We start from the raw sequence: 17939 nt of genomic DNA on the forward strand, positions 1-17939 counted from the left end.
CCAACCAGGAAGTGGGAAATCTGAGGTTTGCAGTTTTTCAAGTGATTGCCTATCCAATATGGGGTAAATGGGGTCAGACTGCACTTCCTAAGGCGTCCACTAGATGTCAACAGTCTTTAGAAAGTTGTTTCAGGCTTCTATTGTGAAAGGGGAGCGAATAAGACCACTCACAGTAGATGGCTCAGCTGAAAGCTATGAGTTGTTTATCGCGCGCGGCCGTGAGCACAAGCTCCGTTCCCTTTCCTTTTTAATGACAAAGGAATTGTCCGGTTGGAATATTATTGAAGCTTTATGATAAAAACATCCTAAAGATTGATTATATACATCGTTTGACATGTTTCTACGAACTGTAATGGAACTTTTTTTACTTTTTGTCTGGACTTCGTGCCCGCGCCTTGTGCATTTGGATTGGTGAACTAAGCGCGCGAACAAAAAGGAGGTATTTGGACATAAATTTGGACTTTATCGAACAAAACAAACATTTATTGTGGAACTGGGATTCCTGGGAGTGCATCCCGATGAAGATCCTCAAAGGTAAGTGAATATTTATAACGCTATTTCTGACTTCTGTTGACTCCACAACTTGGCGGGTATCTGTATGGCTTATTTGGGGGGCTCAGCACTGTCCTCAGATAATCGCATGGTGTGCTTTCACCGTAAAGCTTTTTTGAAATCTGAAACAGCGGTTGCATTAAGGAGAAGTTTCTTTTGAAACCTATGTATAACACTTGTATCTTTCATCAACGTTTATGATGAGTATTTCTGTAAATTGATGTGGCTCTCTGCAAAATCACCGGATGTTTTGGAAGCAAAACATTACTGAACATAACGCGCCAATGTAAACTGAGATTTTTGGATATAAATATGAACTTTATCGAACAACACACACATGTAATTGTGTAAAATGAAGTCCTATGAGTGCCATCTGATGAAGATCAAAGGTTAGTGATTCATTCTCTCTCTATTTCTGCTTTTTGTGACTCCTCTCATTGGCTGGAAAATGGCTGTATGTTTTTTGTGACTAGGTGCTGTCCTCAGATAATCGCATGGTATGCTTTCACCGTGAAGTCTTTTTGAAATCGGATACTGTGGTTGGATTAACAAGAAGTTGGTGTATAACAATAAATGGTGAATAATAATTGTATGTTCGAGGAATTTTAACTATGAGATTTCTGTTGTTTGAATTTGGCGCCCTGCACTTTCACTGAATGTTGGTCAGGTGGGACAGTAGCGTTACACCTAGCCTAGAGAGGTTTTAACATAGAAACCTGTAACACTTATTAGCAGATTTCCAGCGTAACTGTACCTGTAGTGTGATGCGTTGTGATCCACTAGTTTTGCCCAATGAGGTCATGCCGTTCTGGCCCTCTGCATTGTGATTGGTCAGTGCTATCAGGTAGTGGTTGCCGTTGCCGTCGGTGACAAGGGTGGGTGTGGTGCCCGACTTGAGGAGGTCCAATGAGAAGGTCTGGGCGGGGACCTGGGTGCCATTCTGTTGGCCGATGAAGACTGGAGTGACCTGGAGAGAATAGGAGTAGAGAACAGACATATTCAAACCAACAGCCCAACAGAGATGGGGAAGAGACAGACCCAGGTCTTTGCCCGCTGAGGTCAAGAATAGTCTTTGGGTTTCAGACAAATTTATTCCATTAAAAATGCATGTATGGTTTCAGACAAGGTTAATTCTGTTAAATATGTACCTGATGTGCGGTGACCGTCTGCAGTGTGTATACCTATACCGTAGATCTATAGACTGTACGATATAGATCTGTAATGACTGAATGTACCTGTTGTGTGGTGACGGTCTGACTCAGTTGTTTGTTCTGCTGCTGTCTCTGGGCCTGTCTCTGCTGCTTCCTCTGCTGGGCCTGCAGCTGTTTGTGCTGCAGCTGGAGCTGTTTCTGCTGGGTCTGCTGGATGATCAGCTGCTGCAGCTGCTGCTGTTGCTGGAGTAGCATCTGGGCTGATGTCTTCTGCTGCTGCATCTGCTGTGTCTGTTGTTGCTGTTTTTGTTGCTGGAGCTGTTGGGACTGCTGTTGTTGTGTCTGCTGTTGTTGTTGTGTCTGAAGTAGTTGTTGTGTCTGTTGTTGAACCTGTATCCGGTGGATCTGCTGCAGTTTGAGCAGAGTCTGCTGGGAGCACTGTGTCGGCTGAGGCTGTCCCTTAGGCTGAGCTTCGTCCAACCCCTCCATCTCTTCTTGCGTCTCTACCTCTTTCTTGACCCTCACCATCTCTCCATTGGTGAGAGTGGGATAGAGAATGGTTGAGGCTCTGATGGAGGTGGTTTTGGTTTGGGCCTCCTGGGCATAACCGTTTATCACCACACCCTGCATCTCTTTCAATCCTGTCTGTTTCCCGTGCTCCAGTTGCGAGCGCAGGGTCTCCACCAGCCTCTGTTTCTGCCTCAGCATGCGTGTCAGCTCCTCGATCTGCTTGTCCTTCTCCTGGAGCAACTGGTCCTTGTCCAAGGGTGAGGCCTCCATGGCTGCCCCAGGGGCTCCTGAGGGCTCCTGAGGTGGGGTGGCAGGCTGAGGCGCAGTGGGTGAAAGCTGAGACTGGGAGAGGCTGCAGGTGGGTAAGTGACCCTGGTTCTCCTCTTTGATGGAGGCTGGGGAAGGGTGCAGGCTGAGCTGGGTCAGGGGAGAGCTCACCATCTCCCCAAATAAGTCTCCATTACAGCTGGTCTCATCGGGGCTCATTACCGCCAGCGACCGTTCTGACGGGGTGGGAGACACAGGAGGGGAGGAGTTTGTACTCCCAAACCTCATAATACGGGCTGGAGCAGCACTCTGAGCCAATGAGAAAGCGGGTATCTTCCCGCCTGCCTCTCCTGATTGGTGGGTGAGGGTATTGGTCCCGGCATGGGGGGGGGCAGAGATGGTGAAGCCAGCAGGTTGGGTTGAGGCGTGCTGTGGGGTTGGTAGGCTGGGTTTAGGGGTTACAATCGCAGTGACACCAGCTCCACCTCCACCATTCTGCTCCTGGTAGTTTCTCAGCCTATCGATAAGGTCCATCTTAGTGCCAGATACGGTCAGACTCCGCAGTTTCAGCTCCTGTTTCAGCTCAGCAACCTGGAGGGGAGAAGAAGAGTTATGATTCTGATCCTTACCCCCTTGTTAAGTACACTATATATATACACAAAAGTATGTGCACACTCCATTCAAATTAGTGGACTCGGCTATTTCAGCAACACCCGTTAGTGACAGGTGTATGAAATCGAGCACACAGCCATACAATCTCCATAGACAAACATTGACAGTAGAATGGCCTTACTGAAGAGCTCAGTGACTTTCAACGTGGCACCGTCATAAGATGCCACCTTTCCAAAAAGTCAGTTCGTCAAATTTCTGTCCTGCTAGGGCTGCCCTGGTCAACTGTAAGTGCTGTTATTGTGAAGTGGAAACGTCTAGGAGAGACAACGGCTCAGCCGTGAAGTGGTAGGTCACACAAGCTCACAGAACAACACCGCTGAGTGCTGACTTCGTTTGCAACACTCACTACCAAGTTCCAAACTGCCTCTGGAAGCAAGGTCAGCACTAGAACTGTTCATCGGCAGCCACACGCAAGCCTAAGATCACAATGCGCAATGCCAAGCGTCCGTTTGAATGGTGTAAAGCTTGCCGCCATTGGACTCTGGAGCAGTGGAAATGCATTCTCTCGCGTGATGAATCACGCTTCACCATCTGGCATCTACTCACTTTGAAGTCATCCAGGTTGGCTGGTAGCGTCAAAGGTTTGGCCCCTCCCACAGGGGTTTGGCTCTGACGACTTGGCCCATGCTGATTGGAAGGGGCCGGGGTCGTCGGGGGAACACTGCGTGAAGGGGAGGGGCCGGGGTTTGTTGAAGTTGGCTGCTCTGCAGGTGGTCTGAGGAGAAACAAGAAACAGAGAAGTGAGTTCACAAGCACACAACCACGCACACAGGGTGGCACAGTCGCTTTAACACACAAAACCACATGCCATTAAACAGCATTGCCAATTCCAATCCCAACACACACACACACACACACTCACTTGGGTGGTGCTGGGAGGATGGTGTGGTAGTTGTAGTGCTGCTGCTGCTGTTGGTTGAGGATCTGCAGCTGGAGGAAGAGTTGCTGCTGGTGGAGGATCTTGGCGTAGGTGGAGTCCAACTGAGGGGGAGGCTCCCGGTCAGCCTTCTGGTCCGGAGGGATGTACTGGTGGTACTTCAGCTTCTTCACCTTGGGCTTCACGTCTTTTGACTTCTTAGGCCTCTGGGAGAGGCGCTCCAAGCTGGGCTTGGACTGGAACAGAGTTACAGGGAGATAGGGAAGGATCGATAGAGTGAGCGAGCGAGATCAAGGGAGGGAGGGTAAGAGTAAGTAAGTAAATATGATTGTATACAGAAAGTATTACATTCCAACCTTCATAGCAAGATATTCAGACTAACAACAGGGGATGTCCCTCACCTTGGTTTGACCACTGACAGGGCGGGAAGCAACTGGCGTCACTGTCCCATTGGTCAGCTTCTGTCGTTGCAAGGAGTCATGGTCATTCAGCAACAGCGGAGGAGGGGGAGGAGGGACCTGGGTAAGGAACTAAGAAAACATCTGATTGGTCAGTTGAAGCGCCAATAATGGGACAACTCACGCGATTACTCGTCTATGTAATCTCCATTCTGTGGCTATAAGTACTGTACAAAAATAAAACATATTTTTAGAATGATCTGTACCTGTGAGGGGGACATGTCCCCGTTCTGAGTGAGCATGTCAGAGGGTGACAGCTGGGAGACAGCACCCAGTGGAGAGTCGTGATTGGCTAGAGTGTCCGGAGAAAACGCATCACTGCTGTCCTCGTCCAATGAGGACTCTCCTGCACCCTTTGGAGAATCTGTGTGTGGTAGAGAGCAGAGGTCGACCGATTAATCAGAATGGCCGATTTCAAGTTTTCATAACAATCGGAAATCGGTATTTTTGGGTGCAGAGTTGCCGATTTTTTAAAATATATATTTTTTTATACCTTTATTTAACTAGGCAAGTCAGTTATGAACACATTCTTATTTTCAATGACGGCCTAGGAACGTTGGGTTAACTGCCTTATTCAGGGACAGATTTTCACCTCGTCAATCTTGCAACCTTACAGTTAACTAGTCCAACCCAATAACGACCTGCCTCTCTCTCGTTGCACTCCACAAGGAGACTGCTTGTTACGCGAATGCAGTAAGCCAAGGTAAATTGCTAGCTAGCATTAAGCTTATCTTATAAAAAACAATCAATCAATCATAATCACTAGTTAACCACACATGGTTGATGATATTACTAGATATTATCTAGCGTGTCCTGCGTTGCATATAATCTGACTAAGCATACAAGTATCTAAGTATCTGACTGAGCGGTGGTAGGCAGAAGCAGGCGCGTAAATATTCATTCAAACAGCACTTTCGTGCGTTTTGCCTGCAGCTCTTCGTTGTGCGTCAAGCATTGCACTGTTTATGACTTCAAGCCTATCAACTCCCGAGATTAGGCTGGTGTAACCGAAGTGAAATGGCTGGCTAGTTAGCGGGGTGCGCGCTAATAGCGTTTCAAACGTCACTTGCTCTGAGCCTTCTAGTAGTTGTTCCCCTTGCTCTGCATGGGCAACGCTGCTTCAATGGTGGCTGTTGTCGTTGTGTTGCTGGTTCAAGCCCAGGGAGGAGCGAGGAGAGGGACGGAAGCTATACTGTTACACTGGCAATACTAAAGTGCCTATAAGAACATCCAATAGTCAAAGGTTAATGAAATACAAATGGTATAGAGGGAAATAGTCCTATAATTCCTATAATAACTACAACCTAAAACTTCTTACCTGGGAATATTGAAGACTCATGTTAAAAGGAACCACCAGCTTTCACATGTTCTCATGTTCTGAGCAAGGAACTGAAACGTCAGCTTTCTTACATAGCACATATTGCACTTTTACTTTCTTCTCCAAAACTTTGTTTTTGCATTATTTAAACCAAATTGAACATGTTTCATTATTTAGTTGAGGCTAAATTTATTTGATTGATGTACTATATTAAGTTAAAATAAGTGTTCATTCAGTATTGTTGCAATTGTCATTATTACAAATAAATTAATTAATTAAAAATCGTCTGATTAATCGGCATCAGCGGTTTTGATCCCCCAATAATCTGTATCGGCGTTGAAAAAGCATAATCGGTCGACCTCTAGTAGAGAGATTAATTAAACCTATATTTCACCGTTCTTCTCACCAAACAAATGATCTTCTACAAAAACTAGTTGGTAAGTTGTGAGGTTCAGTATCACTACAACAAACATCTGTATTTCAAACTGTGAGATTAGTAATTGGCAATACACCAAGAGGAGATTGCCAAACCAGAATGACTAATGATGGTCTCACAGTCTCCACCATGAGGATTTTGCAATAACAATGTCCTGACACCAGTTCAGTACTGTGACATTGTGATATTGCAATGATAACATTTTGAGGAACATTTGAACTGTGTGTGTATTGCAGTAGACAGTGCGTGTCCATACCCAGTAGTGAGTGTTGCAGAGGACAGTCCAGGTCTACAGGCAGGATGTTCTTGTGGATAAGCTCTATAGGACCAGGTCTGTGGGAGATCTTATCATTGAGGTCATCAGCCAGCCTGGCCCTCTTCAGCTGCAGCTGCTTGGCCTGCAGAGACGGCTCTGCTGACGTCTCTGTGTGAAGAGAAAAACACACACGGTTTCACAAGGATGTACAGACACCACTCAATTAGGTACACAAAGTCCACAAACAAGTGCATAACTAAACATACTTATGTATATAGAGCAGCACAAACAGACGTGGTATAGTTGGCTCAATGTAACCACGTCGAGAAGTAGCGTGTGACGGTGTAGTTCTGTGGTGATCAGAGAGGGGGCGCTGTGACTCACCCTCCAGTATGTGCATCCTGACCAGCTCTGAGCGCTCAGGACGACTCCTGATCTTCCTCTTCAGATAGTCCTCAGTCTGGAAGGGAGGAGAGGGGGGTGGGAGAAGAGAGAGAGAGAGAGAGAGATGAGTGTTGTCTCAGAGAGAGGACGCAGTTCAACAAAGAGTGCACATATTGAACTACAGAAAGAAAGACAGACGTGGAGAGACTCACCCTGGCTCTCTCCAGACTCCTCCGCTGCTCGTGGAAGGCTGCCGGACTCTTCAGTGCTGTGGACAGTGAGGGAAAGAGGGAGAAACGACGAAGGAAGAGAGAATGAACGAAGGAGTACAGACTATGCTGTGAGCTCTTCACCACCACTGGAGATTGACAGTGTGAGAACACACTCAAAGCAGAACTCTATAGGAAAAGGTCAAAGGAGTTATAACCACCAAACAGTAAGAGAAAATAGAAGTGTGTTTTTGTATTGACTGGTGCCTGACTCGTTTCAGCAGAACAGTGAAGGAGGAACAGCCTGCTATAGTATGAGAGAGGTGTACGTCTGAGAACAATCAATAAAGATCTGAATAACAGACCAGACAGGATCTTTAAGGAGGGGCGGACAGATGAGAGAGAGGAGTGATGGAACGACTTTCTGAGAGGGGGACTTTCTACATTCATCACTCTTCAACTGTATTGGTCCTCAGCATGTCCCTGTCTGTCTGTGTGTGTGTGTGTGTCACTAAGCATCTCACCCCAGCAGCCCCGATCAAAACACAAATGTGGACATACATGTAAGCACACAAACATACACACCAAAACAAGTACAAGACACACACAGTGGAAAGTTGAAGAGGATGATGGAGGGACACTGAAGATTTCATCATCACATCACCTGTGTGTGTGTGTGTGTGTGTGTGTCCGTCCATTGTGGGACGTAATGCTGGCTTACAGGAAGGGGTCAAGCCAGAGGTTAGGAGGTCAACCGGGGGGATGGGGTCACAGACTAGCAGGCCTAAATATTGGCCTAACCACTCATATCAAGTCAACATTTGTCTCCAAATACATGCAAATGGATCATGGAGGATCCTGTCTACTCTGTAATTCACTCTTATTTATATATCCAACTCTACCTTGACTGTAAATCCATGACATGAGCACTAACGTCAACAGACAACGGTTTTACCGTCAAGGCCCTGTATTCTGCTATAGCCTTGGGCCTTAGTCATAACAAGTGACTTATAAAGGTTGGGTTGTAATGCCTCCCCCACAGGAAGACAACCTGATCCTCAGTAATCTGGACTAATCTGGAATAAAGTCCTGTATGTATGTCTGTCTGTGCAGGGTAACTGTGTAGATACACAGTAGATACACAGTTCCCCTGGCATGTTGTTGTTGTGTAATAAGAGTGGGAGCACAGAGGAGAGGCCCATCTTAGGGCCGGGTTAGCCACTTTGCACTTTGTGACCCATCGTAACTAGCCTAGCACAACCATCCGGAGCACTCGCAAGCTTACATTCTGTTGAAGTGAAGCGAAACAAGAGTGACGCGGTCAGGATGGTCTTGGATCAGGCTAGGTCATAACAGAAGCAAATCCTGAATTGAAAATCGAACAGACCCCAACCGGGGTGCAGACTGAGTGCACTTGTCAAGGAGAGTCAGTGACAACGCTGTCACTGACAGTGACAATTGTGGCCTTGCTAGGGTCCTTCTGAAGGGTGCAGGTTAGGGAGTTAGTCAGCTTCTCTCTCCAGTAAGAACCGAGAGATAGCCCATGCACTTCCTCCTTCCTACAGCTGAACACTGAGTCTCTTCAGCTACTAAACAGAGCACAGAACAGGAAGTGGACACAGAAGGGGAAGCTGGCTGGCCCACTTGATAACACAACAACGCAAAACACAAGACAACACAATGCAAATGACAACGCTAACACAACACAACAGGCCTGTCTGTCCAATGGAACCGGAACAGAAACTGTGCTGGTCAAGCATGCAGAGTGATATTCTATTATATTTGCTGCTCTAGACAATAGAGATAAGGATAAAGAGTTTGGGCACTACTTACGTGGCATGATCCCTTGGCTGACCAGTTCCTCCCGGGTGCGTCTCTGCTGTAGTTTGAGCTGGAGGACTGCATGAGGACAGTGAGAGAGAGGTAGAGGAGAGTCAGCAACTGCCAGCATGGAAACAACAACAACCTCTTCAAAACAAGAGTTTCAGGTCTAGACTGCCATCCTACACTGAAGAATCCATCTGCAGGGCAGAGAGGGTATCCTTATGTCAACAAACACACGAGCAGACGGATAGAGCAGGACTCAATGGACAGAACCCTCACTCTTTTTTACTTCCTCCCTCGCTCTTTTTTTTGTTTTTTTTGTTGCTGTTGCAAAGGAGGGCGGAGTACAGTGACATTATTACACACTTCCTGTTTCTAAACTCAAAGTGCGCTTATAAAAACACAGAAGAATGTGTGTTTGAGAGACTCCTTGTTGCATGTACGCCTGACACATCGTTATTTCAAAACAGGAAACATCTCTTACATAACGACTCAGAGATACAATCACACAGTCAGTCTTGTCTGTCAGCAGACTGTTTTCTCACTGTTTAACCACTTAGCATGACCTATTGATTAATTCCTCACAGTAGCCTGTATTATCAAGCCAGCTATGGTATACTTCCTTTAATTGTTGAAAGATTTGCAGTACAAACTATTATGTACTACAAATCTTGCAACAATTAAAGGAAGTAAGTAGACCCTTATCAGTCTTCCAATCAGAACAACTGACCACCTAAATGACTGTGTTCATGAGTCACACTGGTGGCAGGTAGCTTAACAGTTAGAGCTTTGAGCCAGTAACCTAAAGGTCAGAATCCCCAAGCCGACAAAGTGAAAAATCTGTCAACGTGCCCTTGAGCAAGCCACTTAACCCTTTTCTCCAGGGTCGCCGTTGATAATGGCTGACCCTGGCCATGACCCCACTCTCTGAGGGTGTCTCTGTGGAGTTGGGATTAGCAAAAAGCACATTTCCAATTCATATAGGCCAAATATAAGCACCCACCTATTTATTATTATAATAGATACACATCTCTCTATCCTGCTACTGTGTCAGTAACTTGTTGTGACCTTTTTGTTAACCAGGCTTTCTGGGAAACTCACCCCTGGTTTAATTATTGTATGCACTCAGGAGAGTCCCAAGCCACTGCTGCATTTCTAGGAGTGGACTATTTCTTGGTCATCAGTTCCCGTCTCTATGTAGTAGGCTAGTCTCTGTGGAGCGGCCACATGCAGAGCGTATATATATATATATATATATATATATATATATATATATATATATATATATATATATATATATATATATATATATATATATATATATATATATATATATATATATATATATATATATATATATATGTGTGTGTGTGTGTGTGTGTGTGTGTGTGTGTGTGTGTGTGTCCTTCTCTCTCGCCGGGTCCTTTAAGGGCAGGAGAACCTGTTAGGGAGGGCTGATACCATGACATCATCAGAAGTGCCAGGCAGTCTGAGTCTAGTCAGCTGTTCTTTTTATTTTATTTCACCTTTATTTAACCAGGTAGGCCAGTTGAGGACAAGTTCTCATTTGCAACTGCGACCTGGCCAAGATAAAGCAAAGCAGTGCGACAAAAACAACAGAGTTACACATATCGTCAATAACACAATATAAAAAATCTATATACAGTGTGTGCAAATGTAGAAGAGTAGGGAGGTAAGGCAATAAATAGGCCATAGAGGCGAAATAATTACAATTTAGCATTAACACTGGAGTGCTAGACGTGCAGATGATGATGTGCAAAAGAGCAAGAGGATAAATAACAATATGGGGATGAAGTAGTTGGGTATGCTATTTACAGATAGGCTGCGTAAAGGTACAATGATCAGTAAGCTGCTCTGACAGCTGATGGTTAAAGTTAGAGAGGGAAATATAGGACTCCAGCTTCAGTGATTTTTGCAATTCGTTCCAGTCACTGGCAGTAGAGAACTGGAAGGAAAGGCGGCCAAAGGAAGTGTTGGCTTTGGGGATGACCGGTGAAATATACCTGCTGGAGCGTGTGCGTGTTGCTATGGTGACCAGTGAGCTGAGATAAGGCGGTGCTTTACCTAGCAAAGACTTAGATGACCTGGAGCCAGTGGGTTTGGCGACGAATATGTAGCGAGGGCCAGCCGACGAGAGCATACAGGTCGCAGTGGTGGGTAGTATATGGGGCTTTATTGACAAAATAGATGGCACTGTGTTAGATTACATCCAGTTTGCTAAGTAGAGTGTTGGAGTCTATTTTGTAAATTACATTTCCGAAGTCAAGGATCGGTAGGATAGTCAGTTTTACGAGGGTATGTTTGGCAGCATGAGTGAAAGAGGCTTTGTTTGCGAAATAGGAAGCAGATTCTAGATTTAATTTTAGATTGGAGATGCTTAATGCGAGTCTGGGAAGGAGAGTTTACAGTCTAGCCAGACACCTAGGTATTTGTAGTTGTCCACATATTCTAAATCAGAACCGTCCAGAGTAGTGATGCCAGTCGCGGGCAGCAATCGGTTGAAGAGCATGCACTTAGTTTTACTAGCATTTAAAAGCAGTTGGAGGCCACGGAAGGAGTGTTGTATGGCATTGAAGCTCGTTTGGAGGTTTGTTAACACAGTGGCCAAAGAAGGGCCAGATGTATGCAGAATGGTGTCGCCTGCGTAGAGGTGGATCAGAGAACCACCAGCAGGATGATATCTAAGTGGGTGCCCATGGTTACGAATTTAGGGTTGTACCTGGTAGGTTTCTTGATAATTTGTGTGAGATTGAGGGCATCTAGCTTAGATTGTAGGATGGCCGGGGTGTTAAGCATGTCCCAGTTTAGGTCACCTAACAGTACGAACTCTGAAGATAGATGGGGGGCAATCAATTCACATATGGTGTCCAGGGCACAGCTGGGGGCTGAATGGGGTCTGTAACAAGTGGCAACGATGAGAGATTTGTTTCTGGAAAGGTGAATTTTTAAAAGTAGAAGCTCGAATTGTTTGGGCACAGACCTGTTCTGAGTCTGGTCTTCAATCTCACAGCATATCAGGGATTCTGAGTCCCTGCTGTAAGCAACGGACTTCATTTCTCTCTCTGCTCTTGCTGACACACACACAAACGCACTCGAGACTCACGTGTATGTAACATAAACACACTGTTACACACATACACTTGACTCACGTGACTATGCAGGCACACAAGCACACATACACAGACAATAACACAAACATGTGGAACGTGCCAGCCCAGGGCATGCCACACCACTTGGCACCCACGGGAAGTAAAGAGAAGGATCTATTCTGGGAGAGAGTCCCCATCACTTCCTCACATCTCTCCCCCTTTACCCTCTCTCCTAACCTTGCTTCTTTCTTTCTTTCACAGGCTCCCTGAGGCAGGTCATTCTCAATTATTTCTCTCTTCCTCTTTCCCTGGGGAACTTCACATTTAGTATCTCACTATAACCTTACCTCATTCTCTCTCTCTCTCATCATTGCCTTGCCACCCACTCCAAGCCTCCCCCTGCACTATTTCTATCCACAGAACAAGAGATCAGAAACACTATCTGACTGATACCTCACACATCTGATACTCACTGACAGTATTGGTGTTAAGATGACACTGTAAAACGACCCTTGTTTATGGTAAATGTACCTATAAAGCCCATGTGCCTATTAAGTCCACTTCCGTCTGGATTCAAACACAAAATAAATAAATGTAATGTTGCAACCAGTGAATCTGGTTGTTATATTCATAACAGTTTTTATTCTAAGCCAATCAAATGTTTTTATTATTCAGTTGACATTTGTGTAAGTTCAAAGCTGCAGAAAAACATTGGTGTTGAGGCGACCCTCAGATAAACACATTTTCAATATTTTTAGTACCTTCTCAGATAAGTGATCATGCTTTATGTAAAATGATGAGACTAATGTGCTGATATTTAACACCATAGTACCCTCCAAACTCGTCATTAAGCCCTGGGTCTCGACCCCGCCCTGTGCAACTGGGTCCTGGATTTGACGGGACGCCCCCAGGTGGTGAGGGTAGGAAACAACATCTCCACCCCGCTGATCCTCAACACTGAGGCCCCACAAGGGTGCATTCTCCGCCCTCTCCTGTACTCCCTGTTCACCCATGACTGCGTGGCCATTCACGCCTCCAACTCAATCATCAAGTTTGCAGACGACACTACAGTGTGTTAGGCTTGATTACCAACAACGACGAGACGGCCTATAGGGAGGAGGTGAGGGCCCTCGAAGTGTGGTGTCAGGAAAATAACTTCACACTCAACGTCAACAAAACAAAGGAGATGATCGTGGACTTCAGGAAACAGCAGAGGGAGCACCTCCCTATCCACATTGATGGGACAGTCTTGGAGCAGGTGGAGAGATTTAAGTTCCGGCATACACATCACGGACAAGCTGAAATGGTCCACCCACACAGACAGCGTGGTGAAGGCGCAACAGCGCCTCTTCAACCTCAGGAAGCTGAAGAAATTTGGCTTGTCACCAAAAACACACAAACTTTTACAGATGCACAATCGATAGCATCCTGTTGGGCTGTATCACCGCCTGGTACGGTAACTGCTCCGCCCACAACCGTAAGGCTCTCCAGAGGGTAGTGAGGTCTGCACAACGCATCAGTGGGGGCAAACTGCCTGCCCTCCACGACACCTACACCACCCGATGTCACAGGAAGGCCAAAAAGATCATCAAGGACAACAACCACCCGAGCCACTACCTGTTCACCCCGCTATCATCCAGAAGGCAAGGTCAGTACAGGTGCATCAAAGCTGGGACCGAGAGACTGAAAAACAGCTTCTATCTCAAGAGAGAGAGAGAGGCTGCTGCCAACATACGGACTCATCTCTAGCCACTTTAGTAATACAAAAAATTGATGTAATAAATGTATCACTAGTAATTTTAAACAATGCCACTTTATATAATGTTAACATACCCTACATTACTCATCTCATATGGATATACACTGTACACTATACCATCTACTGCATCTTGCCTATGCCGTTCGGCCATCGCTCATCCATATATTTATATGTACATATTCTTATTCATTCCTTTACACTTGTGTGTATAAGGTAGTTTTGAAATTGTTAGATTACTTGTTAGATATTACTGCATGGTCGGAACTAGAAGCACAAGCATTTCACTCGCATTAACATCTGCTAACCATGTGTATGTGATCAATAACATTTGCTTTATCTCAGGTGGGCTTATAGGGTGAAGAAGCACAAAAAGCACTCCCTCTATATAGAATGGAATTGGAAATAAATAAAGTGGTCAATATGATCAATACTAACTTTGTATAATATTGGAGTCTATAGTGAATATTTATACCCCAAAACCATTGGTTTCCAAATATTGTATGAGTAGATATTGCTAGTTGGTCCATTTCAACATAAATCACTGTTGTTCCAATTCAGCCCAGTGTGCTTTGAAACACATGGGATAGTGAGTTGATATCCCCAATAGTCAATGAACATGAGGAACTAATTAACAAATTAAGAAGAATAGCAGTACAGCAAATGTGAATCAGCTTTCAGATAATTGGTTCAAAGTTGTGTTATGTTATTTGTGCAAGGCAGAATGGCTGCAGTCGTTTTGTTCTTACCCAGCAACAACACACCTGATTCAACTAATCATGTCGTGATTGAAGTGTGATTCGTTGAAATAAAAAGTGTGTACTGGTTGACAAGAACAAAAGCCTAACTTTCACAATGAATAGTAATTATCAGTTTATGTTAATAACTTTGGGGGATATTAATATAATTCTACATAAGAAATGTCAGTTTGTACGTTTTGAAATTCATTCAAATGTATTATTTAATGTATTACTATTTGGAACACCCATGGGCTTAAAAAGGTACATTTGGAACCGATTATTCCCAGTCCGGAAACATTTGATCAAATATTGTTATGCCTTATTAATAAATGCTGTAAATAAAGTCATACAACTTCACAAGATTAAGCTTTCATTTTATCTCCACTCTTCTTACAAAAATTTGGGCAGTATATGTTAGAAAAGTCTAAACTTAGATTTTGGTGACAAACTGGCATAGATAACAGTACCCTTCAGTTCAGACCTACACCGATCCAAATACTAGCCCACATCTTTCCATGTCTTCATGACCACTGAAAGTAACAGACACAGTTACAACTTCCACCATGTAACCTTCACCAACAAGATCCCTCTGGATCTGCAGCGGTCATATAGGAAGTAGGGCTATTTATTAGAATATTGGGACAAAGCCCAACTCTGGAGAGCGAGAGAAAAACAGAGTGCAGAGAGAAGATAGAACGCAGAGAGAGAAAAGAAGCGGGAGGTGGGCCAACTGCTGGCCAACTTGGGCTAATCCCAGTGTGCTCATGTGTCATTAGGTCTAATAAATATGTCTGCTGAATGCCACTGTCCCCAAAGGGCCCCAGACCTGGCACAGTACCGCCCACACCTGCTGTGCACACACACACGTCAACCTACAAGTCTCCCTTATAAACTCGCAGGCGCAAACAGCAGCCTAACACTTGGCATAGCCTTTGGAACACGTCTATTTGCAAAGCACGCGGTAATGATCCAGTGAGCTCATCATTTGGACGTTAGCTTAACCATTACATAATACAACCAGGGAGTTTCAGACAAACAGACATGAGGAATGACCAATGAACAGCTTATTACAGTTCATCAAATGCATCAATAAGAACGGAGCAGGAAGAGGACGTATCAAAAGCTTGACAGAAGTCCTGTCACCATACAGAATCAAACCCAAAGTTGGCTAGACCATAAACTAGTAAATGATAAAATCGAGGGCTAGGCTCCATCTAAAACACAAATCAGATCAGTTTTTCCCCTCTCCACTGGGTGTCTTCTAACCCCACCCACCTTCTTTGAGGCTGTGATAGGCATGTCTCTCATAATCCATCAAGTCCTGCTTGTCCAGCTCTTCCCCCATTGGAGGAGAGTCCAAGGGGGCGAGATCAAAGGACAGGAAGTGGTTGGTGTCCAGCATGATCATTTAGACTTGCTATTAATTATCTTTGTAAAAAAATATATTTTCATATAGCGGTGTCGTCGTTCAAGTCTTGAATAGATGCTGATATAGCGGTGGCCAAACTACGGAGTGGGAGGCAGTCGATGGGTCTCTAAAAAGAGGTCTCGCCTGCAATAGACGACATCCAAGAACGTATTGGTTTTCCTCTCACTAAGGTCGAGGCAGGGAGAAGATGTTAGTCTTATTCATTGCGTGTCCAGATGACTTCTGACTGTGCTTGTCAAAGGTTGATTAAGAAAAAGTAGCTTGAAATTCCTTTCAAAAGAGGGGATGTGATTTGACTCAAGAAAACTTGCCGTCTTCTGTCTTCCTGGTCAGAAAATCTATTTTCTTCTCTTTCTCTCTGTCCTTCCCTCGTTTTCTCTTGTCGTGACAGTCAGATAGGAACGATAGAGCTGCTCTACTAAGGTGTCCAATGAGATGGTGGAAATCCACAGGGTAAAGCCAAAGAAGAAAAAGAGAGAGGGAGGAGAGAAAAAGGAGGGCAGCAGCAGGGACGAGAGCCCAGAGAGAGTGAGAGACTGCTCTGGTTGGAGCTCCACACACACACACACATACACATACACACACACACACACACACACACACACACACACACACACACACACACACACACACACACACACACACACACACACACACACACACACACACACACACACACACACACACACACACACACACACACACACACACACACACGGTGGGGTTGGTGATAGAGTTCTCCTGCTCAGCTGTTGCCATTCATTCATGTATCTGCCACATACCTTCCCACTCCACAGCTCAACCTACAGACCCAGCCTCCCCCACAGAGAAAAGGGATTTGTTGATAAACAACAAAAAACATTTAACTCCACACATGTTATACTGATGACATTCTTGAGACACATTTAAAGAAAACATTGGTAATTGTGTCAACGGTTTTGATAAGTCATCATTCATGGTTAAATGCAGGAAACGTTATCAGTGACGGCAATAACAATGACCTCGAAGTACAACCGGTTTTAGATTTCTCTCAGTACTGTACTTGTTATTCTTTAAAGGAACATATTGATACACTGAGTATCTATGGCCCTTCAGGAGATTTGCAACCTTTATCTAGTAGAACAACTGCAATGGAATACATCATGCAACTCTAGTGAGCAGCGGCAGGCAACTCCTCTAGTGAGCAGCGGCAGGCAACTCCTCTAGTGAGCAGCGGCAGGCAACTCCTCTAGTGAGCAGCGGCAGGCAACTCCTCTAGTGAGCTGCGGGCAGGCAACTCCTCTAGTGAGCTGCGGGCAGGCAACTCCTCTAGTGAGCAGTGGCAGGCAACTCCTCTAGTGAGCTGCGGGCAGGCAACTCCTCTAGTGAGCAGCGGCAGGCAACTCCTCTAGTGAGCAGCGGGCAGGCAACTCCTCTAGTGAGCTGCGGGCAGGCAACTCCTCTAGTGAGCTGCGGGCAGGCAACTCCTCTAGTGAGCAGCGGCAGGCAACTCCTCTAGTGAGCAGCGGCAGGCAACTCCTCTAGTGAGCAGCGGCAGGCAACTCCTCTAGTGAGCAGCGGCAGGCAACTCCTCTAGTGAGCTGCGGGCAGGCAACTCCTCTAGTGAGCAGCGGCAGGCAACTCCTCTAGTGAGCAGCGGCAGGCAACTCCTCTAGTGAGCAGCGGCAGGCAACTCCTCTAGTGAGCTGCGGGCAGGCAACTCCTCTAGTGAGCTGCGGGCAGGCAACTCCTCTAGTGAGCTGCGGGCAGGCAACTCCTCTAGTGAGCAGCGGCAGGCAACTCCTCTAGTGAGCAGCGGCAGGCAACTCCTCTAGTGAGCAGCGGGCAGGCAACTCCTCTAGTGAGCTGCGGGCAGGCAACTCCTCTAGTGAGCTGCGGGCAGGCAACTCCTCTAGTGAGCTGCGGGCAGGCAACTCCTCTAGTGAGCTGCGGGCAGGCAACTCCTCTAGTGAGCAGCGGCAGGCAACTCCTCTAGTGAGCTGCGGGCAGG

General features: G+C 45.7%; 1 protein-coding gene across 8 annotated transcripts in view; it reads right to left on the reverse strand.

Annotated features, from left to right (window-relative positions):
- Positions 1 to 17939, reverse strand: part of LOC110499104 (myocardin-related transcription factor A) — a 43625-nt gene that overhangs the window by 4864 nt on the left and 20822 nt on the right. For 6 of the 8 annotated variants that reach the window (XM_090212190.1, XM_021576006.3, XM_036955961.2 and 3 more), the window contains 10 exons: positions 8924 to 8989; positions 7094 to 7149; positions 6882 to 6957; positions 6498 to 6665; positions 4694 to 4851; positions 4431 to 4559; positions 4015 to 4265; positions 3699 to 3867; positions 1788 to 3071; positions 1307 to 1519 (listed from right to left, as the gene is read on the reverse strand). In XM_090212190.1, coding sequence (XP_090068316.1) covers positions 1307 to 1519; positions 1788 to 3071; positions 3699 to 3867; positions 4015 to 4265; positions 4431 to 4559; positions 4694 to 4851; positions 6498 to 6665; positions 6882 to 6957; positions 7094 to 7149; positions 8924 to 8989 — 2570 coding nt within the window. Of the gene's footprint in view, positions 1 to 1306; positions 1520 to 1787; positions 3072 to 3698; positions 3868 to 4014; positions 4266 to 4430; positions 4560 to 4693; positions 4852 to 6497; positions 6666 to 6881; positions 6958 to 7093; positions 7150 to 8923; positions 8990 to 15795; positions 16550 to 17939 lie in introns of those variants that run through there. The other 2 variants (XM_090212189.1, XM_021576005.3) reach the window with 1 other exon arrangement.

This window comes from Oncorhynchus mykiss, chromosome 20 (assembly GCF_057628025.1).
Source record: "Oncorhynchus mykiss isolate SJ-2025 chromosome 20, ASM5762802v1, whole genome shotgun sequence".
NCBI lineage: Eukaryota > Metazoa > Chordata > Actinopteri > Salmoniformes > Salmonidae > Oncorhynchus > Oncorhynchus mykiss.